This window comes from Haliaeetus leucocephalus, unplaced genomic scaffold (genome assembly GCF_000737465.1).
Source record: "Haliaeetus leucocephalus isolate CR32 unplaced genomic scaffold, Haliaeetus_leucocephalus-4.0 Scaffold228, whole genome shotgun sequence".
NCBI classification, from domain to species: Eukaryota; Metazoa; Chordata; class Aves; order Accipitriformes; family Accipitridae; genus Haliaeetus; species Haliaeetus leucocephalus.
In genome coordinates, this window is record NW_010972664.1 from 18,224,935 (window position 1) to 18,252,355 (window position 27,421).

General features: G+C 41.1%; 1 protein-coding gene across 1 annotated transcript; it reads right to left on the bottom strand.

Moving 5' to 3' along the window:
- Positions 1-755: 755 nt before the first annotated feature.
- Positions 756-27,421, bottom strand: ZBTB20 (zinc finger and BTB domain containing 20). Its single transcript, XM_010567429.1, has 3 exons — positions 27,193-27,421; positions 6,446-8,065; positions 756-1,926 (listed from the first exon to the last, which is right to left on the bottom strand). Exons 1-3 carry the CDS (start codon positions 27,419-27,421, stop codon positions 1,508-1,510), a joined length of 2,268 nt encoding a protein of 755 aa, XP_010565731.1. The 3' UTR covers positions 756-1,507.

Below are 27,421 nucleotides of genomic sequence, written 5' to 3' on the forward strand. Positions count from 1 at the left end.
AGAGAGAGAGAGAAATACTAGAAAAGAAAATTAAGAAACATCCTTCCTCTTTTTTAAAATAAAAATCAAGATCATCTCCCCTCCCCCCCTCTATCTGGAAGCAGGTTAGCTAACCTTAACAGTCTCAATTTAAAATAAAATATATATTTATATATATATTCATATATATAATAAAAGAGAAGATATTAGTGGCAGTGTACGCAAAACAAAAAAGAAAACAAAGAAAAATTACTTTTAACAATCTCACTTTTTTTGTTTTTTTTTTTACACAAATACTGTTGTAAATATATTAAAAAAATCAGCATTCTATCTGGTAAACGTCACTTTTGCCCCTCTATAAAATTTTGAATTAAAAAAGTCCCAAGAACTCTTTTTTGTTTAATTATTATTCCCCTCCCCACCCACCCTCTATTCCTCTTTCTTCCACAAGAATAAATCCTGATGCAACTTTTTTTTTTGCAAAGATTGTGGGAACTAACCCTTCTCTTGTACCTAGATCCATCGGTTGCAACCTCTGATATCCTTGATTTTCCTCTGTGTTTCTCTTTGCCTTCTGTGAAAGTCCCTCTTGATTGTGCTGAGGCCCTGGGCTCAGCGAAGACACTGAATAAATTACAAAAAAGCCACCGTTGCTCGTTGTCTGAATCTTCTTGGTTTCTGCTGTAAGGTGGTGGTGGTGGTATGGGAAAAGCAGCGGGGAGGGTGCGCCAGAGAGCGTGGGATGGAGCAGAATCCAGGTGAGGAACCTCTGATTCTTTTTCCTCACTCTGCAGGGACTCCACACTATCCAAGCCACACTGCCTCGCACTCCCCTCAGCCCTTTCGCATGTTTGTGGATGCATGTGTGTGTGAGAAAGCAGACACGTGGTGGAAACCAGCAGGGCCTTGTTTCCTCTGGTTGCTGCTCAACCAGAAGCAAAATATTCCACAGTTCTAACTGGATACTGTGAAGTCCGAAAGCGGTCAGCATTGTGAATTATGTCCATTGAAACACTGCGAGCGGTGTACTTATAACGACAGTAGGCCTTGTAGATTTGTAATATATTTTGTTTTGTTTCTTTTTTTTTGTAGTGCTCTTCACAAGTGAGAAAAAAGAAATTGGTTTTTTTTTGTTTTCTATTTTTTCTGTCTGTTTTTTGTTTTTTTTTTTTTTTTTTTTTGTGGTTTTTTTTTCGTTTGTTTTTTGTAGTAAAGAAGGGTTGTATTTAGAGGCCAGTAGCTAGAGATCCAACCAGTGGAGCTCATGAAGCACTACCTGGCCTTAAGGCCACCATCCGAGGGAGGTTGGGAAAATTATTATTCACCCAGCCTCCGGAAATGTAATGTACCAGCAGGCAAAAAACAGTTCTTCATGTAGTACAAAAACAACAAAACGAAACGAACCCAAAAAAAGGAGGAAAATAAAGGTAAAAATGAAACAAAAATCATTTCTTAAATTCTAGTGCCATAGCTTTTTTGTTGTTTCTATTTTTTTTGTTCATAACAAAGAGAGAGAGAGAGATTCTACTTATCCGTCTGACACATGCATCCTCATGTGGTCGTTGAAATGCTCGATTTGGTCAAACTTAGCTGGACAGACAGAGCAGACGTACGTGGTCCCCTCCGTGCAGGCCACCACCCCGGCAGGGACAGCCCTCGCGCCGGTGCCGGTGGCTCCAGGCGTGCCGTTGGTGGCACTGTGCAGAGCCACATGCCTCTCCAGCAGGGTCTTGTGGGAGAACTTCTTCTTGCAGATGTAGCACTCGTAGGACTTCTCCCCACGGTGGAGGCGCATGTGCACATTAAGGGAGCTCTTCTGGGTGAAGCGCTTGTTGCAGATACTGCACTGGTACGCCCTCACGCCAGTGTGCGTCACCATGTGTTTGATTAGGTAATCCTTTAAAGAGAAGGAGCGCCAACAGATGCTGCATTGGTGGGGTTTCTCACCTGCCCATTACCAACGAGAAAGAGAGAGAGAAAGAAAAACAGACAAAAAAAAAAGATAATAAAATTAAACCAGCTTGGTATGACTCTTTCCAATAAACTAATGGTAAGTCTCACAGGGGTCTTTGGAGAAGTGCTCTGGCTAAGAGAGAGTAATTCTGTTAGTAAGTGCGTTTTGATACACAACATTTTTTGCAACCAGAGGTTTCAAAATGCTTTACAAAGGGGGCTATAGGTATTCCCAATCCACATATAGTAAAAAGGAGCTCAGGTGATTTCTTCAAATTCATGTAGTAGGCACTGACAAAGACAGGACTAGAGTTAAAAGGTCCAGCTTCAATGGCACAGCCTCTCCTGCCTATGCTCCTGCCTTGCTCCTTGTGCTCATTTCTAGGCAGGTCTTAGTTAAGTTACTCTACCTCTCAGTGCCTCCACCTTCCTACCTGTATGCAATAAAAGCATGGACAAAGCTAGTGATTACTAGATAGCTGACCTGTAACACACTTATTTTTGTCAAATTGCTTTAAATTTCTCAGAAGAGGAAATGCTAGCGATTGCCAAAGGAATCCAACACTTTAGAAGAGGTTTACATTTGTTGCCCCTTTTTCTGGTCAAATCTCATAGCTGAAGCGTGGATAAGAGTAACTGAAAAGGGAACCTCAGTACATACAATTGCCTAGGCCAGCCGGTGCCATGCAAAGGCCAACCTAACAGATAAACTTCCAGTGTAACAGACATGAAATTTAAATGATTTGACTGCCAATTAAACAAAACGCCTTATCAGGTAAACCAGAGGTGATATAAAATACTTATGTTGTCTACCACATTGCGCCCAGGGCTGTTGTAAAACTGATTCTGGCAACTCATGTAAGTGAACTCTGATCATATCCAGACAAACCAGTGACTGCAAGGACTGAAAAAAATATTTAGCTGACCACAAACGATTGGTTTGTCCCGACTACTCTTAATTCCTCCTCATGCTCAGAGTTGTTCTAGGAGACAATGCCACGGCCTCATGTTTCATGGTATCAGGAAACATTTTCATTATACGCTGCTGTATTGATAATGTAGACAATACCCAACAGCCTGAATGCCCCATCAAAAGCTGCTATTTAATTTGTTTTCCAAATCACTTGTGGTATGTTTCAGGTGTGGTAATTCATCATACCCAAAGCTGTCAGGGAGAGAGATGGTACCATAGCTCTGTAACAATCAAAATGATTCTCTGTTTCACTGACTGAAAAATGATTTTCCTTTGGTCATTCCACAATTTCCTCTCTAGCAGAGATCCTTCCCCCCCCCCCCCCCGACATCCTGCTTCCTCCTTTTTACAATCTGTCTGGCAGTGTTTTAAATCCTGAAGAGTCAATCTTCAGGGACCATCACACACCTGTGGTAATATATCATTTACCCTTTGTATAGTGAGATTACAATAGCTACTTACATTCAATTTTATGAGGAGATAATTAATATGGATTGGATGGGAAGGACCTACTTTTTTATCTCCCCTGAGTCTCTGTTTCTTTTTATTTCACAGTTTGCACATATGATGGTGACATCTGTGAATGAAATCCACATGCTGCTCTTCCTTGCACCAATGATGAGTTTGTCCCTACTTGGTGAAAGACACTTGGTCAAAACACATTAAGTCTTTACTTTCCTGCTGGCTTTGCTGAACATAGTAGTGTGTTGAGTGTAGACAGGCCAATATGCTTGACACGTGTTATGTGGAAAATGATAGTGTGTCAGTTATAATAATGTCTGATTAACTTACAGGAGACTGATTATATTTACAATGCTCATTTTTGCCTTAGGCAATATATGTCCCAGAGTTTGTAATAAGTCTGTCTCCTCTGCTCTAGACCCTGTTAAGACTATGCTATAAAAACACCCTAATTTTTGCCTGCACATGTTTCTAAGATACACTGGGTTCTGGCCTTCTAATCTTAGCTTCAAAACCTTCATGGGATTTCTTCTCTCCTAAGAATCTCAAAACTTTTTAGGTTTTCTTTTTTGTATGCAAATGTACGTGCTTCCTAAGCGAGGACTGTAGATTCTTTATTCCCACGATTCTTCATCTTTAAGTCAGAGAAAACTTTGCTCAGTGAATTAAATGTGCATGTTCCTCCTTTTGGTTCTTTATTTTATATTTGGCTGGTTTTAGGCAGCAATGTGGGACAGTTATTGAATATTAATCACAGCATGGTATGTAGGAGAAGGAAATGATGGCTTATAAGGTGCACAGACACTGCACACATTCTAGCACTGTATTTCCACAGCGTTGCATGTCTTGGAGAACAACATTGTGGGATACATTAAAGCCAGTCTGCAGGGAACATGGAAAAATATCCATCTCTAATATGTTTGTGTCCATGTGAAAGAAGAAAGGGTGGTAGGTTTCCATTCCATGGAAAGCTACATCAGGGCGTAGTTTTCAGAAGCATAAAAACTTACAGAGATTGGGAGGCCTCTAGGTTGTTGAATTCTGGTTTATGATTAGACTCCTCCATGGCTCCTCTTGTGAGCCCTCCGAACAGCAAGACTAATTCAAACATTTGCATCTTCCAAATCTTTCCCTTTTTCTGTGGATCTTTTCCAGAGCCACTTTGCCTGCCTTCTTTTAACAGGGGTGAGGAAAGTCACCATGACAGTGGGAACAGCTGTCACCTCTTGGTTTTCATAATGATCCTGTCCAGTATTAGACAAGGTAGCAGACATGCTTTCTCTGAGGCTGTACTTATAAAGGTTATTTTCAGAAGGGTTTTCTGAAGCCCTGCCCTCTGTTGGTTAAAGTGCAATTATCCTCCCAGACACTCCAGGAGCCAGTTTGTTCCTAAATGAACTTTGAAATCATTTATCTATGCAAATCTCTCCTTGCCACCATAGTTCATTATTCTGGGCATTCTCAGACCCACACAAATAAAATATTAATTCATGATTGGAGATGCCTATCAATTTCCTTGGTTGCCTTTATGTGAGTAGCTAGGAATATTTTAGGTCAGGTCTTCCAATATTATTCTTTATCTGACTCCAAACAGCAAATGGGGCACAGTTGGGGGTGGGGGAATTAAAGCACCTAAGCTCAATGAAGTTACTTGTGAAAAAGCCTTTCTAGCTTTTAGTACAAGAATGCAGGCAGAGATATATTTGACTGTGTTCTGAAGGGGATATTTTTCTGAATAACACAACACTATCTACATAGTATTTTAGCTACTCATCTACGACAGAAAGATGGAGAACATAAGCAGACACAAAGGGCAATCTTGGGATTCAGGATTCTTGATCCTTGCAATCATACATTTTGTACCAGTCCTGAGAAGTTGACCTTTTTGTATAAGTACATGTCTGCCTTAGAGGTCTAGAGAAAGTTTTCATTTAAGTGATAATTATAGGTAAATAGAAGTTAAAAGTTTACATACGCACATGGAAGTGAAATCTATTGGATACAATGGGGAGGCATGACTTTCATTCCTCCCATACCTCGGGCAATTTCTCCAGGTTCTACTCCATGTATCACGAACCCAGCATTTATTTTAAGATCTGATGTCAGCAAAACCACTGCTTGATGAGAGAAATATTTACTCTTTCTCTAAACTAGAATTTCTCTCTAACATCAGAATGAGCCAAGGGCTAAAGCAAGCAAAATTTAGTCCCAAACCCAGGATAGCTTCTCCATGTAAGTTACATATATCTCCTTGCTTTGAAGATTTGTAACCTGACAAAGCTAGAAAAGGCAGTTTCGGCTCAGTAATAAATATGGTTACCTATATCATCTAAAAAGACCATATACTAAAACAGTTGTATCTTTAAACAAAAAGGGTGCTGATGTTGTGTCCTACATATATTATTTTAATTTTTTCTCATTGAGCCCTATGTTTCTGTACTCACAACTAGTGAAACATCTGACTTACCAAGAGACAGGGGATTACAGCAATCAGCTTCAGTGAAGTACAAAAAACTTCCTGAAAAAACTCCAAATTTACTTTCTTATAGGAATACGTGAGATTTAGAAAATATGTGGCAGTGTGTGTAACACCCAGGCCTGGACCTACTGCTGCAACTCCACCAGGAATGAACTTTCCCTAAACTCAGGCCAATCATCATCATTTGAGCTTAAATTCCCATAGCTGTGAAACTTACAGGGTGATGCCCTTTCTTAGTAGATACAGTTTTTCTTTAATGACTTATTACAGTTTCCTCATGCCACTTGTACTTAATGTTGCCTGGTCAGCTTGCAGGGGACAAAAAATGCTTACCATTTCCTTGGATGGGTGCAGGACATGTTTTACTCGAAGTAAAATGAACCTGTTTCTGCACCATGCACAGTTAGGTCCCTGTAAGGGACCGTTTCTGCAAGGGGTCAACTTCAATGCAGTAAGCTCAGAAAGTGTTCAGCGACACCAGCTCCCTGGATAACCTCTCCCTCCTGTTTGTGCTGGCAGGTTGGGAAACAGAATCTAAGTCCATGTTTGTCAAGGACTTTCTCTGGCTCTGTGTATAAGCCAAAGGAACGTACTCTTACCTGTGTGTACAAACATGTGCTTGACGTAGTTCTGTTTGGCGGTGAAAGTCTTGTTACAGAGAGTGCACTCGTAAGGCTTTTTTTCACCTTGCCCACCTGCTGTGCTGTGGCCCGCAGATGGGGCCAAGGGCTGTGGGGCTGGCAGCTGGGCAGTAAAGGTTGACAGGCCAGGCTGGGACACTGTCACAAACTGTGTCTGTTGGCCAGCTAAAGGCTGGGGCAGGCTGAAGAGAAAAGGCTTAGGGCCACTGCCAGCAGACTGTGTGGTGAAAAGGGCAGGCAGGTAGGTGTTGCCAGCTGTGCCAATGACCTGAGTGTTGCTGGTCAGAGTCAGTGGCATCCTCAGATTGCTGGTGAGGGTTTCTGTCTGGCGTAAGTAGATCTGTGTGGTTGGCAATGGTTGGGCAACAGTTGTGTTGACAGAAGGCTGCAAAGCCCCCTTTTCGGTGCTGTTATTGACTGTGAGCACTTTGCTGTCCATTTCAACGTCATTGCTTCTCTCTGGCGAGAAAGAGTTGGCATCTACATGCTGCTGCTGCTGCTGCTGCTGCTGCTGCGGCTGAGTGCCATCAGCAGGGACGTCATTTTGATCTGCTTGAGAAGGTTCTTGCTGCCCATCCCGGCCCAGACCAGCCATAAACTGCTGCTCCATGGAATCAGGCTCAGTGCCAATGGAGGAACTGACTCCTGAGTCAAAACTCTCCCCTTTGGGCTCACTCTCAGTGCCTTCTGCTTGGTCAGTGTCCTCAGTGCATTCCTCAGACTCATTGCGCTCAAGGATCTGCACCCTCTGTTGGCCATAGTAGTCATAGTCATCCTCCATCTCCTGCTTAATATGGATGTTGCCCATCAGGGTTTGAATTCGGACAGGGCGTGGTTGCTTGCGGCAGTGTGTGGTCTCTGGAGTGGTGGAGAGGTACCGCTCCATCTGTTGCGACCGTTCATGGATCCGGGTAATCCAGCTGGGGTCTTCCATGTGGTGGTCCCTGGGGAGCCCCAGGGCTGTTTCATGGTGGCTGACCACAGCTCCACTGTAAAAGGAGCGCTCCCCACTGCCATTTTGCATGGAACAGGCATAGAGGGCTGAATAGATCCTGTCCACGCTGTGCTGCGAATGGCTCTGCAGGTAGCCAGACTCTGTGTCAGTGCTCTGCCCCGAGGTGCCTGATTCGGGTGTTCCCCTGGGTGTCTCCTGGCCTGAATCCTGAATCACCGGGTAGACCTCTCCCACATTTTGTGAGACAATCCTTGTGCACTCATCAATCACAGTCTTGATCTGCAGGATGCTGGCAGCTGTGAGTATTTGGAGGGCCTCCGACTGTGAGACCCGCAGCACCCCGCTGTACATGAAGTCAATGAGCTTTTGCACAGACTGGACTGACACCACTGAGGGGATCTCGATGTCGCTGTAGCCCAGCAGCAGCTTGTCCTGGAAGAAGGGGCTGCCAGCCGCCAGCACACAACGGTGGGCGCGTAGCATGCTCCCGTGGATGCGGACCGTCACGTCACAGAAGTGGCCACGGTTGCGCTGCTCGTTGAGGGTCTCGAGCACAGAATTGCTGAAGTTGTGAAGGTTGATGCTATGAATGCGCTCTGTCATCCCCTTGCAACTGATGTTACCTGTAGAAAAGCAGGTGACACAAAAAAAAAAAAAAAGAACAGATTGAGTCTTGTCCTCTGCAGAGCCACAGTCAGGGCACTGGTGAAGGTGATTGCCCACTGAGTAAACAAAACAGATTATACTGTAAAAATCACATACAAAGGCACTGATAAGAAGACATAATCTCTGTAAGGCTCGAAGTAAACTTTGCTACTCATTTGCAGAAGCTCAAGTCCTGAATTTTTGGACAAAAGCAGACAAAGACAGGTGTAGTTGGGCCTAAATTCCAACCACATTCCTGGGCCTTGGACTTCCTATCAGTTTATCTGGCTTTAAAAAGCCTAGAGCCAGCCAATTGTAAACACTGAGCACATGGATTAAAGCTGGATTTTAGGCTGTTCGGACGTGGACCTATGCCAGAAAAGATCAGATTCTTACTTTAATGACCTTTTACACCAAGTTGTTAATGCAAAGAGTCTATATGAAAATGTGATTTCTATCTAGATTGGTATTTTAAGGAATTTGGATTCTGTGTTTTACAGTACAGTTACTTGTATCAAAAAAACTGGCAGTCACTTTGTAAAATCCAAATCTGGTTCAAGATTTAGGCTGTAAATGTTCCTAAAATCCCATGCACAGTTTTGTCTGGGGTTGTGGTTTAGAACATTTGCTACCCAATAGTGACAAACAGTCCTCTGTAAGAACCCAAAGCAAAAAGTTAACATGAGCCGTCCCCTTCATTTTTAGCATATCCCAAGTTCTGACTGGCACCAGAATGCCATCATATAAAAACAAATGTTCTCCTGCTGTTATTTACTTGACAGAAACTGGAAAATTACAGACATTTACTCTAAGGAAGACTCTGTCTTAGTTTGGCTGAATAGTCTAAATAGAGAACAGTTTAGAAAAGCATATAACCAATTTGGGTACAGAGCCAACATATCCTTCAAAATTAACTTTTACAAGTGACTAAAAAGTAACTTCTTAATGTCTTGACCCACTTTTCCCTACCTCCATCCTGCTTGCTTTGGTTTTAATGCTTTTTCATTTCCTTTCCTGTTCTTTACTCATTTTTCACCTATTTGGATTTTGATGGGCAGAAACTATAGTTTCACCTTTTAGCAATGAAGAACCAACTGCCCTTTGAGTGGTGAACAAATAAAACATTATTAATAATTTATTTCTCTTAGCATTTGTAGTACATGCATCACCTTGGTTCCCAGAAAAGTACGCAGAGAAAAGTAATGCAGAATCACCACTAGTATTACAAGCATTTTGTCTTGAATATTCCTACCAAAGCTACAACCCCTCTTGCCACAATTACTTGTTAATGTGTGAGAATCAAAGTGAAATTTGGTAGAGAAGCATGAGTAAATTAAACTAGCTTATTGTTACTGTCTGTTTTATCAGAAATATAGGAAGCAAATAAATGGCATTGAAAGCGGTTTGGTATACATGCCTTTTAGCCCAACAATGTCCCTCTGCTCCAGCTTAAAGGGTGCTTTACATCTCACACACAGGCAGTAGAACACTGCTCACTGCAATTTGCAGGAAACTGTGGCATCCTCCCTGCTCTGCTTTTTCCTTCTCATTTATCCACTTTTGACATCTCAAGCACCCTCTGTTCTGGTGGTTCAAAGAGAAACCACCTTGGATACAGGTGGTTATTTTAATTCTCTGAAGTAGCTGAATGATAAAAGGGAAGCACAAAGGTCAGGAACTGGAAATCCTGATGGGGCCAAGCTGTCTGAAGAAGTCTGATGTTAACAGATGTAAACCAGCCAGTATCAGAAGGGTACTAATTTCCATGTGAGATTAGAGCACTGGGGGGATGCTCACATAGGAGAAACAGGGAGGAAACCACTAACAGTAGTATCATGGAGGTTGTGAATTACATCTGTCTTGTTCATAAGCTCTGCTGGGAAACCTGAGTTTCCTCCGCTGATGAGACTGATCACAGGACTGGAAAAACATCTTAGAAACTGGGAGACTTTCCTTCAAGGACACTGCAACTATTATTACACAAAATAATGTACAGAAGAGAAGTATTCCCTCCTCATTCCAGATAGGGTAATTCTTCAGAGGTCTCCAGGGCAGTTCCAGATGCTTCCCTTCCCAACATGTCAGATCACATGAGGATTCAGAATGTATTTACATAAAAAATCAGAATCCTTGATCTGAATGGAAGAGAACTTGATAAAAGCTTTGTACTGGTAGGGAAACAGAAGGGTCGAAAATTAATGATAAACAGACAACACCTCTTTTCGAGACCTGCTGTAGGCCATGGCAAGTGATTGCATAGCTACCCATTTATCTGCATCACCCTTTGAGTGGCTGCCTATCAGTATGCTAGAAATTTTTCCATCGGTAAGTATTGATCACTACTTGGTTTGACCCTAGGGCTCCCTTTTCAGGCATACATGTCTTGAAGATGTGCTTTTGGAAAAGGGAATGACCTACAGTTTATGTTCTGCTTTGTCAAATGAGGTATTTGGTAATAAGAAGAAATATGCAGCAGTCTAACTCAGTAAATCAAAAATCCTGCCTTGCGCATGCACAGGGTAGAATATTCCACACATGCCAGAGATGCTATGGACAGGTCTCTTGACTTGAGCAGGTGCAAATAAATGTACTTTGTTCCTATGCACCTTGGCAGATAAAATGAATTTTGTGAGTGGAACTCTGAAAAATGCATCCTCAGAACAACTCCTTTCCAGAAAGGTGTGGTATGCACCACAAGACTGGATGACTTCTTGGGAAAGTGAATTCTGCCACTTATCCACAAATCATGTACAGAAGGGAGGAAGGGCAAGGTTCATCTGTAAGTTTCAGCAGTCTATCTCAGGTTCTGGCTGTGCGAAGCAAGAGTTGTGTAGCCACAATGTATTTGGTCATTACCCAACTTGATGAAAACAGCCAGCTGGGGTTAATCAAGGCTAAACAAAAGAGGTTTGTATGCATTTATAAGTGATGTGAATAGCTCTCCTACAGGAACTGATCTAGGATGCACCCTGAGGTGTAGGAACTGGTATGAAAGTCAATTGAGACGCTTCATAAAAGGCATGGAGTACGATTTGGTTGCTATTGGTATAACAGAGTTTTCCCTTAAAAAAAATCCTCTCCTCATTTCTTTACTTATTCAAATGAAATTGGAACATCTACCACTTCTTCAACTTAGAAAGAACTGAAATTCACTCCTTATGGATAAAACAAGAGGGGTGGGTGGAAGAGACACGTAACAAATGGTAAAAAAAGCTAATACAGATTTTGAGGATGTTTCTCCTAGGCCACCCTCCTTGACATTCAACACTGAAAACCACACCTATCAAAAGTACAGGCAACCAAAGAGTCTGCAATAGTGTCAGAGATGTTACTACACAAACCACAGCAGTATAAAAGAGCAGCTTTAACAAATTCCAGAGATTGGTCTGTAGCAAAACCTGCTGTCCCATGCAGTTCCTCTCCCTCTGCAGGAAACTGTGTCCAGATCCAAGTTTTGTGGTTGTCCCTTACTGTACGCTGTTCTAAGCTGAAAGTCCAAAGGCAATGCTCCCCATAAAAGGTGGACTCGCCAATGCCGGTTTGATTCTAAAGTAAATGCCACATTCTGACAAAGACTACTAGAGCCTTGGACAAGCCAGAAAGTGTGTCAGCTCTTCACAAGATGCAGCTACACACGCGCACACTCACCTACTCGTCACTGCACAGAATGTCTGGCTCAGGAAAAAGACTGCTGTCTCAGGCTCTTCTCAGGCCTGCCACTCTTTTAAACTTGAGACAGTGGGAACCTTTCTGTGAAATTCAAGTGGTCTTTGTTAAGTGCCCCCCCTCCCCTTTTTTGTCCAGTAAACATGATGTAGAGATCCCAATGGACTTATTCTGAGAAACTCCTGTAAAATGGTTTTGTCCCCTTTCTGTGAAGCAAGTTCTGATTGGAAGGGTATTCACAAACCATATAGGAAAGAATGGGTGTGAAAATGCAAAGGCCATTCTTACCCAGATGGGCAATGAATAGGCGTTTGCCAGTTAAAAAAAAAAAAAGATGAAGAAAAAAGCAGAAAAAAAGAAAAGAAAAAAAGCCCAGACAACTGCACAGATTATGCACATTTGCAATCCTCCTGGGATGCAATTTGAAGCTGGCATGGCATAAAGGTGAAACATATTACTGTGCAACTTTGAAAAAAGCTCCGTTTGCCCATATGCAAATGTACCGATTAAACTGTCAGGCTATTCACAGAAACATGCATGGAATTCATCCTCAACTAGTAAGAAGGAGCCCAACGTGGATGGGAAAGGAAAAAACTTTTGTTGTGTAATACATGACTGAGTGCTTAGATTAGCGTTTCCCTGAATCTCATCCACCCCTCCTGCTGACTTTTATGCCATGGGCATTCAAAAGAAAGTAGATTTTACCATGACAATAACAATGACAACCTCTCCAAGTACAGTACCAAAGGGGAAGGCAATGGCAGAAGGAAACAGCAGGCAGTGGACTCCTGGAAGATGCTATAGAAAACGTGGAAGTGCAGCAGTGAGGTACCTCAAGCATGGCTTGAAGGCAGTTTTCTATTTGCCAAAGCTACCATACACAGACCTGCATAAAGCTAGAAAGGTATGGCTTGCAAAGGTGATTTTTTTGTTTGCCAAAACCATAAAAAATTATCCCGACAAACACACGATGTAGTAGAGCTACAAAGATGTATGGAATACCGGAGACTGCAGGCCACACACAAATGGCTAAGTTGTACATTTAAAAATGTATTTAGTAAGGGTCTTTTTGTACAGCCACTAGATGTCCCTTTCTGCAAAGCCAATGCTTACAGCTTTAATGCTCATAACTGAACAATATCACAGAATTTGATTTTCTCTAGTGTCCTTTAAAATCACAGTATCTCAAAGCTCATTGCACAGTAATGACTACCATTTCTAGAAACACAGTGATGATGAAACCACCACAGCTACTGTAACTCAGCAGTAGCTCAGTGCATAGCCTTCACCTGAAGCAAAACTGCCTAGGACGCTGGAATCCAAGCTCTTTTTTGAAACTTACTGTGTGGTCTTTCACAGGAATAACTAGCAGAGTGAACCCCAAAGGCTCTGTCTTGCTTTCATATTTACGGGGCAATGAGAATAATCGTCTTATATCCTTCAGAATTGCTAGGCTTGCTGAGACAGATATAGGTTGAGTTTTTGCCTCAATTTTCTGCAGTAGCATTAGAGAACTGTTTGGCAACCCATCTCCCTGATACTTAGGCAAGATTAACTAGAACTAGCTTGATATTACTACTACTTTGTCTTCCTGACAAGCCTCTCAGGCCTCACATTGAGAAGAATACACACTTTGAGAGACAGTAGAAATGTTGGAGGTGTTACATCTTGTGTAGAATAAGGTATCTTTATATTCTTACCATCAAAATGACAAGTGCCTTCCTAGGTGGGAGAACACCCTGGGCTAAGACAAAGATGTGGAAATTGGGGTTGGTAGGCTTTTTTCCTGCTTCTGGAGCTGTTTCTCTGCGCATCTGTAATCCAGCCACTAGTTCCTGGTAGTGCCACAAACCTAAGTAACCTGCTGCTGCTGGAGACAAGCATTATCATCTACTCCTTATTCTCTTCGTCTACCATGGGTACTTTTGGAGATCCCTAATCCTTGGTCTCTACACCAAGTATTGGATGACCACAGCCTCCTGGCTGTATCAAAAGAATACATTAGGTTCTTCAGACAGTAATCTCGTCTACTCCTTTTCCTCGTGGAGGGAACAATTTACCTACACTATCTCTTCACAAGTTTGTCTAATGTGTTTGCAAAAAACCAACAATGGGGGGATTTCCACTCTCTCCCCAGACAGACTGTCTACTATCTTTATAGCAAGAAAGTTTTCCCAGTATTTTACTTTGAAACCAATTATTCATGCTTTCCTCCAGCAGACACAGAGAACTAATGACCACTTTCCTCTTTATAGCACTCTCTCATATATTGAAAGGTGCCTCACTTTTCTTATTTAGACCTGTCTTTTCTAGAAAACACAAACTCAGGTCTCCTAATCACCCTCACTGGTTATACGTATTCTCCTCATCGTCTTCCATCTTCTATCCAGTTTGTCCTTCTTTCACTTAAAATGCAATGCCCTAAAGTGGATAAAGTGCTCTAGCTGAGTGAGGTGAATGAAACAGTTGCCTGAAACACTTCATATATGATACTTTTAAAAGACCTTACAGAACAAATAAAACCAAGCAAACAAAGCCCTGTTATCAAAACAAAACTCTACAAATTTTCCTTAAGAAAGGCATGTCTCAATAAAGAATCCTTAATTCAGAATGAAAATCTCAACTCTTTCATAAACATGACATTTCAGTGGAAATACAGCATTTCCATCACAACATTTGAAAGCTAATATAGCCCCACAATTTCCACAGGAAGTTTTCTCATTTCCATACGTTAGTGTCTCCTGTTCCAAACTTAGCACCATAACCATGGGTGCTTTCTTCAGCTCCAGTGACCTGATTTATCCCTAGTGATGAAGTTTTATTTTCTGTTGTTCTCCAGTCAGTTACTCTAAAATAAAACTGGATTAACAGAGCAAAAATTCTTATCTAGTGTTTCCATACACAAAATTAGTCCTACATCAGGTTCCAACTCTCTGGGACCAAATTTAGTGGAGCAACGTTTTTTCCAGTCAAGGAAGTGACTTGAATTCAAATCCTGAAAACCTTGTATATCTCAGTGATGCTAGAGAGGCCGATTTAGCCAATCCTGCTCAGACTCATTCTCCTGCATATTTGGCCTGATTCTGAGCAGGGGCCTGCAAGAGGAAAAACTTGTATGGAGTTCCAGGAACACAGAAGAACATTTGTATCCTCAGCAGGAGATCTGACCAGGAGCAGCCCTTGCTTTCTGTTGCTTTAAAGGTTTGCTGGAGTTTTCACCCAATCATCTGCTTGAACATCTTGAAAATCAGTATCTCCTTCTATAATATCTATCCAAAACAAACACCAGATGACACTACACGAATTGCCCTAACCCTACCAGATTGTTGTTAGAATCAAAATATGTAGCAGTCTACATTTAACAGGAAGTACTGTATTTTTACCAGCACAACATCTATGAATGTGTCAGTAATACAGTCTATGGAAGAAAGAATCACTGTGTTCTGAAAGCTGTCAAACTTCTCTAAATTCCATAGTCTAATAACTACATTTACTTGAAAGACAGAAATGCATGCACACACAAACACAACCTTATTCTCCAAAGAGCAAACATATCAAGTAGAGGGCTAATAAGAAAGAGTTTGCTTAAACTTTGTTTAGAAGACAGGCTTTTTTTGCAGACTAGAGAATGTTCAACGAATTTCCTATGGACGATTTATTCAGTTAATTGCCCTTTCCTTTTTAGCATCTACCTGTGTTCTGTATAGGTGTTCTGCACATAAATTTGCTTCTATACCCAGTGGGCATAAACCCCCAATGTCAAGCAAAAAAGCCTCTATTTCAGCCTATATGTAGTGAGTCACCTTCCTATGCTTTGCCTGAAATGCTGCGGGAAGAGTCCATCAGCACTAACCCTGTTTGCTCTACGACCCACAGGCAGCAATGTCTGTGCCTCAGTTTGCTTCACATGTAGAACAAGGACAGCATCACACCCCCAATTCTGCAGAAGGACTGACCGCCTTAATTAGTCTTAACAAGTTGTTTTGCATTCCTTGGATAAAGAACACTACAGAAAGATCAAGAATTAACTCCATAGGTCTCTTCAAATTTTGTTCTCCAGGCTTACAAAAATGAAGCTTTCCTCACACACTACTCTAGTGCCTTGATTCCTTTACACCTCTTTATGGTGAGCATCCTACTTACAACTGTAAAACACCAGGTGAAAACTAGCTCCAGTTCATAGCAGTCTGGTGACCAAGGGCTCTTAAGTGTTACAGCACATTTGGCTATTTTTAAGTTAAAGAAATAACTCCATTTTTGCCAGGGTATTTACTTTTCCCACTTTTGGTCCAGTTTGTATTCTTGCTATTTTAGGAACTCCAAAGATACTTCAGAGTAAAGAGGGTATACTCAAAAGCCATTTTAATTTCCAGGCACATATTTGGGGTCCAGTCCAATATACCTCCACTGTAAACACCGGCACACATATACACACTTTCTGTTTCTCTCAGTTCCTCTCTCAGCCCTTGTCTGCAGACCCTCTGCTGCTACAGCCATGCCATCATATCCCCCTATCGTAGACATGGACTACATTGATGGGGGATGCTTCACCTGCAGGTATCTACAGCACCTCCAAGCAACATGTACTACGTTAACAGAAGAACCACCGAAGCTGTTGTCACAGCTGCATTAATGGGGATTTCAACAGGGTGACCAGGTTGTTAATTCCTGTGCCCCGGCCACCTGTAACCTATTTATGTTAGTAAAAGATAGGATCACCAAATAGCATTTTAATGCTCTTTTATAAAACATAAAGGGAGAAAACTGTTTATACAACTGCCCTCTTGTAACTGGAAACAGAGAAAACAACATGGCCACATGATGGCACCATTTCCTAGGAAGAGAAACAAGGCTGTGCTCATCCCTTCTTCAGTAGGGAACATTTTCATGTTCTGTATGAAAACTGTTTCACCCGTGCTCGCTTGTTCCCAGAGAGCTCACACACGATCCTGCCAAGCCCAGCATGGCCCAACTGTTTTAATTGGCTATAAGTTTAAGGCAGTTTGGCTTTTTAAAAATCTAGGTGCATCTCTTGCTAGTTTTCTTTCACAGTGCCAGGTGTCGTTACTCAGAAGGCATGCTGTACTAGCAGGCCTGCTGCAAAAGAGCCAACTGAACAGGGAAGAGGTGAGATGGTCCAGCAATGCCAGTGAAGTTACAGTGTGAACACTCCCCACTCATACAAGGAATAGGGAGATGCTTCTTGGGGGGGAAAAAAAAAAAAAGAATAAGCTTTTTTTGAAAATGTAGGCAAACAAGGTGATTTATTTTGCTGTTCTATAGTCCTGATTAAAAGCTTACTGCCATCATTAAGAATACCTTCACCTGCCTTAAAGGCTTTTGTTTAACTCCTATTAGTGTATTTCAGACTGAATAGCCATAAGAAAAGTGAGCAGGGATTGCTTTTGGTCATCTCGCTGCGGTGGACTGTAGAAACTTATATTCTCTCTCAGCAGCATTGTTTAGGGATGAGAAGGGTCTGGAGTTGGAGGTGGGAGCTGAGTCTGGAGGAGGAATGAATTAGAAGGATAACAGGTGCAAATATATTAAAACATGTCTCCAAAAGAGACAATTGCCATTCCATGAACTCTTTCACATTTGCCCTGTATTGTTAGGTTTTCTCCCCAGGCAGAAAGATGAGGAGGAAAAGCTTATCAGTTTGAGTGTGGTTAAATTCAGTAAGCCTGAAAGCCTGTGGGCTTTGGTTAAAAGGAAAATATAGATTAAAACCTCTCAAGATAATTACCTGTTTAGAAGGTTTCTATTCAAGCTAGAATCCTCTACAGGGAGTGTTTGTAGCAGTTTTTTAGGAAAAGGGTGCAGTCAGAAATAGTTGACTTTTGTGGAGGAGCTGCCGCCTGTGGAAGAGCAGTGCTTATACCCTCCATGTTTCCAGAGAAAGGCCTTTCAATGTAGGAGATTTTGTTCTGGTCACAGAACTGCTGGTTGATGGGAGAAACAAGGAATGGACGAAAAACTGTAAATGCCAGTCCTCAGGGCTGCGAAAAGGATTCTTTTATCTCTTCCAGTGGCTGTGTCTCAGCCCCGAGTAGAGGAAAGCTATCACATGAAAATGCTAGATTTTATTTGGTTATTTTTTCCATTTATCTTTTTTATCTATTAGTGAAAGGCTAATTGTTAACTAGTACAATTGGGTGCTTTTGTGAGTATTTAAACTTAGCAATATCGTGAGACAGATATTCATACTGTTTTGGACTGTGGCTTCTTTATTTTGAGTTTATGGGATGAGTGTTCAGGCCTGCTTATAATTCAGATTTAAATATCAGTGGGAAACAGCACACGCTCACGTCAATGACGCTGAAGGCCACAGGGAAAATTTCTGTCCTCAGTGAGACCTCTGCAATCCCTGGGAGCAGACTTATTTCCAGAATCACCTACTTAGTTTTGATAGGAAGAGAAACATATGGCAGAATGCTTTAAACTAATATATGAAGGCAATAAACAAGAACACAGCATTCATGGGTGGCTTGATATCATCAGATGGATCTGTAGCATTAAATGTACATTGTCAGTTCCAATGCTTCCCCCCCAGGGAAAAGGGCCTGGAATGACATGTATACACAAGCATACAGACACCAACAGGTGATACTAATACAGTGCATGAGAGTTATTTCTCAGGTCTGCCTGCAGGCACATTCTACCCTCTACTCAGCCAAAAACATTAGAGAGAGCATCTGGGAGTTTTACTTTTGAATACAGGGAATATGCCCTGTTTTGAAATGCTGCACAGGGTCAAAGCACAAGGTATTTTTGTTAAAGTTGACATGGTTGCCCACACAGGGATGAAGCTGTGGGGAGAAGTCCCTTGCTCTGTTTTTATTTCCCCTATCCTACCCCTTTTCACACAAAAATTGCTACTTTGTGGTTTTTTCTCTATCTGTGTAACATCAATAAATTACACGTTATCACTCCTATCATCTAGTTATAAAGAGCCTTTCAAGATTTTTAATAGATGCACAATATTGCTACACTTACATTTTCACTGGTTAAGAACTCAAAAATAGCTGTTGTGAGATTACTCTTAATTTATACTACTTCTCTCTTGTGGGCTTTCAAGAAGAAGCATTTCACCACATGTCACAGATTGATACAGAGTATATATTGCGCATCCCAGCCCGGGAGAGATCCTTTCAGTGTTTAACACAACAAAGCTGGGATGAGTAGGGGTTCTAGGATTTGTTTATCCTTTTTTCATAGCCGCAGTTAATGCCTCAAGGAGATATTTGTGCTGACAGATTAACTAGAGATCCTCAGTTCTCTTTGTATTCCAGTTCCTGAGTGGTAGATACATAAGACTAGATCTCATGTTATTTTAGCCTTGTAAATGACTCCATGGACAATGAAAACAAGTCACAGAAAACATAAACGAAAAGATGGCACAATGGCATTCCCTCCAGAAACAATAATAATTGGTGTCCTCGGGAACCCAAATACACAGTGCCAGCCAGAACACGTCCCTGTGGTCCGCCATGGACCAGACTGCAAGGCAAAAACCCTGATGCAAATGAAGGAGGTTAGTGGCACTCTGACGGCTTACAACCAACTTTCACCTACGGAGTAGATCAAACACCACATTTCTTGTGGAAATACAATGATTTGCCCCCACAACATCCACTAGCGCACTTTATAAACATTAGTAGGTGGTATTAAACAGTACCTTGGTTTTATGTTTCAGGTTCTCTCCCAGTACCGTTAAGGCTTCAATTCAAAAACGTTTTGAATCAAAGAGCTCTCTTTGTTCAGCTGAGAACAATACAAGAACTGTTTTGGTTTTCTCTCATTTGAATACTGCTCTGGCCCTACCTTGTTCTAAAGTTATTGAGTGGGATCACAGCAGAAAGATTACACGGCTACTCTACCATAGGTAAACAAGAAAAAAGAGGAGAAAGCAACTATGGAAGCTTAGATGAAAAGAGCAAAAAGCTCCAATGCTACACAGATCATAGTGGTGAAAAGGAACAGAAGGTGACCAAGTCTATTTTTACATCTGTAACTCTGGAGCTGCGTAGTTGCAACAAACCAGGCAACTAATGCACCAGTCAATATTTCTCCAAGCATGGAAGGTGTCTCCCTATAGCACACGAAGGACTAACCAAGAAAGATGTAAGCATTGAGTTATGCAGGGTTTTAACAACACACAGCAGGACAAAAGGAGATGTAGATGTAGCTGCTTTAGTTGCCCTCAAGTAAGAGTCACCTGTTAAACACTAGAAAATCTTTTATGTTTGACCCTGCTACATGAAGTTTCCCTCTGCAGACCATATTAGGGAAATGGTACATTTGGTTTAGTGTTCTCACCCTATTAGGACAGAGATGACAGCAGTAGCATGCCTGATTAAGACATGAAATAACAATGATTGGCATGATTATATTTGACATCCTTCAAGCAGATCATATAAAGTGGCAGTTTCGGTATGTGCAATTTCAGGAGGAACAACTATTAAAAGGAAAAAAAGAAGAGGAAGTTAGTCAGAGTGAGTCTGAAAGGAAAAGATAAGGAATTAAAATCCATAAGATCAGCAGGGAGGTGGCCTTAATAATACTCTACTAGAGTCCATATGCATATCCAAGGACAACAACAAAAAACATAAGGAAGTAGAAAATGCTACACTGGTTGAATAACAAGGTATGAGAGTTCATTAAAGCTGAAAATGTATCCTTCCAAACATGGAAATCATGCCCAAGTGACACTAATAGAACTGAGCATAAACTGTAGCAGGCTAGATGTAAAACAAAGATTAGGTAGGGTGAAGAGGAAATTTAAAGAAAAAAAACACTAAAGACATAAAGACAAATACTGTAATAAAACATTATTTAAACACATCAGACAGAGAAAGTTTACAGGGCAATGACCGGTACCTAAGAAGTGCTGTAGATTATGTGGATTGATAGATTAAGTAGGCAAGTAGTAGACTCAGTGGCTTAGCTAGACTACTGATCTATGAAAGCAGTAAAGGAATCAAAGAGGTTACAGAAACTCTGCAGTGGAACTGACATTATTGCTTTAATTTTCAGAATGAAGGATGACGGAAGAAGGTAAGGTAGCTCAGGGGGGAGAAAAGGGAAACACTGTTCTGGAGGCTGTTATTAAAAAAGAAAACACATACAAAACCAAACAAAAAAATCCCAAACAACAAAAGAGTACTAGAACATCTTAATACATTGAACACTGATAGATAGCTGTATAGTGTTCATCAGTCACTCATTTCAGGAGTGAAGCAGTTGAAACACTCATCCAATATATAAAGGAAGGATTTACTAGAAGACTCGCAACTTAAAGAATGGTAATAAAAATCTATGGCGGGCAGACTCTGAAAACAGGAACAGGTAAACTCAGAAACAGACCGCAGATATCTTACCGGACAGTTACAGTATGTCTCAGTGGCTGCAGCATGACTTACAAACAGAAGTATCACAGTATTATCAACTCAGTCACCTCAAAAACTTAAGAATGGAAGCTATGGAATTGTAAAGAGCAGTTAAGACCTTTTATCCCTTTCCCTGGTACTTAAGAGAGAACAGATACACTGGGGACAGGGGACATATCTTCAATTTCTCCCCTGAAATCATGAAAGCTAGAAACTTGCACAGCTGTTTTAAACCAAAGCTGAAATTATGCATGTTATCACTGAGAGCTCTGGAAAAGGAGAGCAGTAAGGAAAGCACTGAATACCACAAGAATTGACAACCTAGCATCAAGCCAGTATCACAGGTTCATCAAATAAGAGAATCAATATTTAGGATAATTAGACAAATTTTCAAAAGCATGTATGTGTTATAAATGTGATTTATGCATCAGTGAAACTTAGGCTCCAAAGTCACACAGTTGCTTCTGAAAACATAGTCACTGCCTTCATAACTGAAGTACCATATGCTATTAGTCATTTCTCATGAGAAGAAAAGCCCGAGAGACCAACCTGACAAAACTCACTTAGTGTACTGATGAGGAATGTAGAGACCAGTTCCTATCATAGTACAACATTTCACACCATCAATTCTTTAGTACATTGTGACGGCTTTTTCAACAGAGGCAGGGTGAGCTCAGCTTATAGTTTTTGCACACCTGTACTTGTACTTACTTCTGTCCCTAAATAATTCAAGCAACATGTTATCTGCTTCTGTGGAAACACAAGTCATTCCTGGATGATATTTCTTTGATAATCTTACAAAAAGAAATATAAACCTGCAGGATACAGAAACCACTGATGACTTAAAAAGAGAAGCATTAACTAAACAAGATTTCAAATGTTCTGCAAGATGAAAGTATAATTAAATGTCGTGACATGAGTATTTGAGAACTATCGATGTCCTTGCTTTCAGTTTAGCTTGCTACAGGAAAGGCCTGTATCGTTATTATTATATAATCTAAAATAGATATCTAAACATACATCATTTCTTAGGTCACCAAAACCAACCTAAAAATATTCAGCATTAGCTAACACATGCCATACATAGATTAGCAAAAATACAGATGAAATTACTATAGACATACTGCCTGCCTCTGAAAACAAGGAAGCTGGTAGAATCAGGGTCCCCCTCCACCCCTCTGAGAGTGGAGGTCATTTGAAAGCTCCACAGCAGGTCCTAGGGAATCATAGCCACAAATTTCCAGAGGCAGCATGAAGACCATAAGGGCATGTAACTGTTCTCTTCCTGCCACAGAACCTCAAAGAGAAACACAGGAAAACCTAAAACATAAAGATGAGGCCAAACCACCTTCAGATCCACCTAGCCTCTCGATTAGCCCCAGGCAAATCAAATTTGTTGATTCATGGGAAAGGAATGGTGCATTCCTCTAGCTGCTCAAGAAAATGAAAACCCAGTTTCCACATCCACTCTCAATGCTCTGTGGAGTTCAGGAACCTTGTGAGGTTCCCTCTCTGTCCTTCCCCATTAAGCTGGAAGGCTATTAAGATACAAAAATCAGAACTTAGAAGGAGAAAGAAAACAGACAGCCTCAAAGTTCCCATCCTATCAAAGCTAAAAAAAGCTGGAATTGGACCAAGTCAGCCATGTCACTTGAGCACGTATGGACAAAGGGTTCAGATGTGGTCCATCACCAACAGTGTTTATAAGGTGCATTCTATTTACTGCGTAAAAAACTCCCTGGTCCCTTGCTAAAACATAACTTTAGAAAGTCCTCCTGCATCTCAACGTCTTGCCAATGATTGTTTCGTGGATTTTTCAAAAATTATACGTGCCCCACTTCCCTTCTCAACTTTAATTCCCTACCAGAATCTCAGGTCTCCACAAGAATTCTGTGTTCTCTAAAATCATAAAAATTGCTTCAGTTTTTCCAATGATTGTCCAACCTGCCTCTCAGTCCCATGGAAACTCTTTGCAAAGATGTTGCTTCCCCCTCATCTGGAACAAATTCCTTCACAGATGGACCATCCAATGTCTAAGAATAACTCTGTTAACTATCAATAGAGACAAAGAGATTCGGTTGCACTGTTCCCGGGGGATTCCTTTGAGTTTGGACACATCTGTTAAGATGCATACATCAGAGCATGAATGAAGTTTTTGTCTGATTGTATCTCTGAGAACTCATGAAAGTTTCTGCCAAAATGATCTTATCTCTTGGCACTTGCAAAACATATATAGGTATAGATGCTTTCTGAAGGGTTCCTGAAGTAAGTGGCCTATACACACCAAATCAGTTTACATACAGCCAAGTCCTAATGACTTCCTTCCCTCTCAGCAAAATCTTTACAAGCTTTACCTGAGGCAGTTCAGCCTTCAAACTAGGACCCTACCAACTTTATGCATTCTCTATCCATAAGCAAGAAAGTATGTGGAAAACTGCAAATAGCACCAATCTCATATGCTTTCCTTTGCTGCTTTTTAATCTTTCCAGAACCTGTGCCTCCATGCTTGTCCTTGTAGCTTTTTGCACAAACACCTTTCTTCTGGGTAAGCAGCTACATCTGTTTGTGACAGCTGAGTAGCTAGAGGTATAACTCATTTGGAGCTCTATCAGCTCACTCTATGACTTAATTCCAAACTAATTCAAAGTGGTGCTTTTTATCTGCCAAGCCCTACATGAAAACAGTTACCTCAGGAAGCACCTCTTCCCCTAACTTTTTTCTCCAATTGCATTGCATGATCTAGCATTTCCCAAGACTGAAAGACATGGGAACTGGACATGATGCATCCTAGGTTCTGGATTTTGCTTCAAGGATTCGTCTGCACTAGAAATATATCATAAACTTCAAATCCAGAAATCTAAGACCCAGTCATACAAGGGTCAGAAGTAATGTAATTTCATTGCGAATAAGTGGTACCAGAAACAGCCTGTACAATGCACTACTCTATAGAATTAAGCCCTAAATTAAGTTGTGCATCACATATGACTTCACCCACATTTTTCTGTGAAGTACTCATTTCAGTTAAGACTGGCATTCAGACTATTGCTTAGGCTTTCTTCACCTCTGCCTTTTACAGCTGAGGAGAAGATGGCTATCATAGAGTTTTTATTTCCTATGCTTGGAAAAAAGTATTTTGATCAGAATCATTCCAAAAGCACCCTGATTTTTTAAAGTAGATTAGCTTCTTAATATTTTTCATAATAAATATGTGGTGGTGTTTTCTGCCAAGCACTAGTGACTGTGCATGTAAAATGGTCAGTGAAGATTTCAAGCGCATTTGAATAGGTGGCCCATAAAATCCAAATATTTTTTCCAGATACATGAATGAGGGCTTATGGAACCATCTGTACATCAGTGCTTTTTTCCAAGAATTGATATGCCCTACCACACCGACTCTTTCTGGGCATTTCTGATATTTGCAACGAAAATTCCTCTCAAACTTCCTGTCTAATCCTAGTTTTTAAGTATTTTTAAATTATTTACCATCCACTAGAAAACTCCCCACCAGAATGAAGAATGCCCTTTGAAAATGAAATATTATCTGCCCAGCTGTGGGGGTAGAGGCAGTATGGTGGTCTGGGCAAGGGAGGAGAAGCAATGCTGTAGTGTCTAGAAGGTAGAGAGGACAAGAAGTGCTGCTGGCCCAAAGAAGTAAAGGATCACCACAGGTCCAAAAGTTGAGAGGAAAAAAGATGTGGCAATGTAGCTCTGAGAAGTGGGGAAGAGAAGGACAAAGGGAGGGATTCTAGGGTGAGGGGAAAGAATCAGTCCAAAGGCAGGGGAGGCAAGAGGTAAGGAGAAGGAGTTTGTAATGACGGGGAAGCCCATTTTTAAATATTGGGAGCCACAAGTATTAATCTCTTGGGTCAATGAATGTATTCCAGCACTAAGGATTGAGGCAATATTGAAAAAAAATACTACATAACACAGGAGATAGCTACAGTAAATATGCAGTAAATATTCATCATGACTCGTTTTTAGTTTGTATGAGAAACTGGCATTGCTATTTCACAAGGGCGTGCCAAACACTAATTACATGCATGCTGCCCTGAACAAATATGGCGTGATAAAGGTTATAGCCCATCATAAATAATGGGAGTTTTTCCATTGGTTTCAAAGCACATGGAATCAACTAAAAGAGATCAACACCACATGACATCTTACCATTTCTTGAATTTTTGCAGGACTCTAACTTTATTTTGGGAACTAAATTTCAACAATTCCTGAAACGGGACAATATTAATGCTGAAATTATTATTAAAGTTCTTTTCTGAAAAAAACCCCCAACTTCAGTGTGAAAGGAGCCTCTAACCTGGGTTTGCAATTAATTCATATTGGTATTGTGAATTTAGTAGGAATGGAAGGTGAGTTGGGGACATTAAAAACTTTGGGGTCTAAAAGACTCTGTCCACAAAACAGGTAGAGCATGAAGAACTCCAGGCTCCACCTCCCCCTACTGCCCTCTGCCAATATTCCTCACCCCTGAACTTGGCCACCTCAGAAAGCAAAAGCAGGAGCTCATTCTCCAAGTTCCCTACAATTCCTGCTGGCCTCTGTCCTAAGGTTGCTTTCATGGGTTTCCATTTGTACTGTCAAAAAACATCAGTGTGAGGTTTCAAATCCCATTTACTGATGAACTCTTTCATCTTTGTGAATGGGATAAATAGATTCTTTGTTTGAAAATAAGGATTATTTTTTCTTGTTGTTCTGCTCATTTTTTGCATCTTTTCACAAGCTTTTTGTTTTCAGAAAACATTACAAGACAAAACTGTACCCCAGTTTTAACAAAGAGCCTGGCATCTCCAATTTGAAGAGAATTCTTGTATATACTAAACTGCATGCTGCCTGCTGCTCAATTGTTTCACATCTCTTTCTTCTCCCCAAATCACCAGGTGAGATTTAGGAAAGTCTCCCCAATGTTTACCAGCTCTATTAAAATCAAGATCTCTAGAAGAAGCTCATAATGAATAAAGTCAGAAGCCAACAGGAATGAATTGCAGCTAAAGTGATTTTGATAGTGATGATCCCTATAACCCGGCTGCTTCCAAGCTTGGCCCTGAGGCAGAATTTTTAAATTAAAAAAAGAAAAGGATATACATACTTTTTAATCTGATTTTTTATTGTCATGCCCTGATTTTTTTTTTTTTATAGGCCTCTGCAAAGTCTGGTTGGTTTCTGAGCTCTTGAAATCCGGTGTCATCATCTTTCTTTCTCCTTTTTTTCCCCCTTGTAAATTTTACAACATCCTAAAACCACCGCAGAAGAGGTAAACTATATATTCTAAAACTAGTGAATGACGAGGTTCACATCACCCTGCACATTCTTGCCCAAGAGACTTCCAGGCAGGGACCACTGTGAAATGACAATGTTTTGAAGACCTGACAGGGAAACTTCTGACTTTCCAAAATCCAGTTTTAATCATTCCCTTCCTTATTTTTGTATTTTTTGGCAAAATGGAAAAGAACATTTTTAAAAGGCCAATTAACCCATGCTGAGTAATCTGAAAGTGAATGCACTCAAAACAAGGGCCTTAAACTAGTACAACCACACAGGTCTACAAAGATTTTCCAGACTTTCTCAGACTGATCCTCTTCACAAAGCACTCCCCCCTTTCTTTGTGGAAATCCTTTACAATCCTGGGTGTCAGAGCCAGACACTTGTTTTCTCCCACTGCAATACAGCACAGGCTGAAAATCCCCCATCAGTAGATATGCTTGGGTAACAACAAGCATGTGACTACCTGGAGAGGAATAACTATAGCTCTAGTCTGAAAGAGACACGCTTGAGGGGTCTTCCGTTTTTAATTCGTAAGAAGCAGCAACCTGACCCAACAACACGCTCTCAGCTTCCTCTGGCTGATTGCATTATCATGACCTTAACACAAAACACTCAGTTTCAGTGGTAATTCCCAAAGAAGGAAAAAGGTAAGCCCTGAGGCAGTCCTGCTCGTGCCATTATGGAAAGAGCATCCAACTGGAAAACCTGGTCTGCAGTAGGGAGCATGTTTTCAAGAACCCCAGTGCAACCCAGCAGCATGTTGGTGTACTCACAATCAGATGACCCTGTGTGTGCGTGCAGGTTTGTTGGTGAATGTGGTGAGTGGATGAGGGCCGGGCTCAGAGACGGAACAGCTTCAAGGTTCAGGCAGGGAAGGCCCGGCTTGGCGCTGCATGCACCCGTCTGAGTAATCTCATTCTCCTCAGACGCCTTCTGGTTTTCAGCTGTCTTGGGCTTCTTCCTGAAAATAAACAAAGAGACCTTTGAAGGGACTGACTGCAT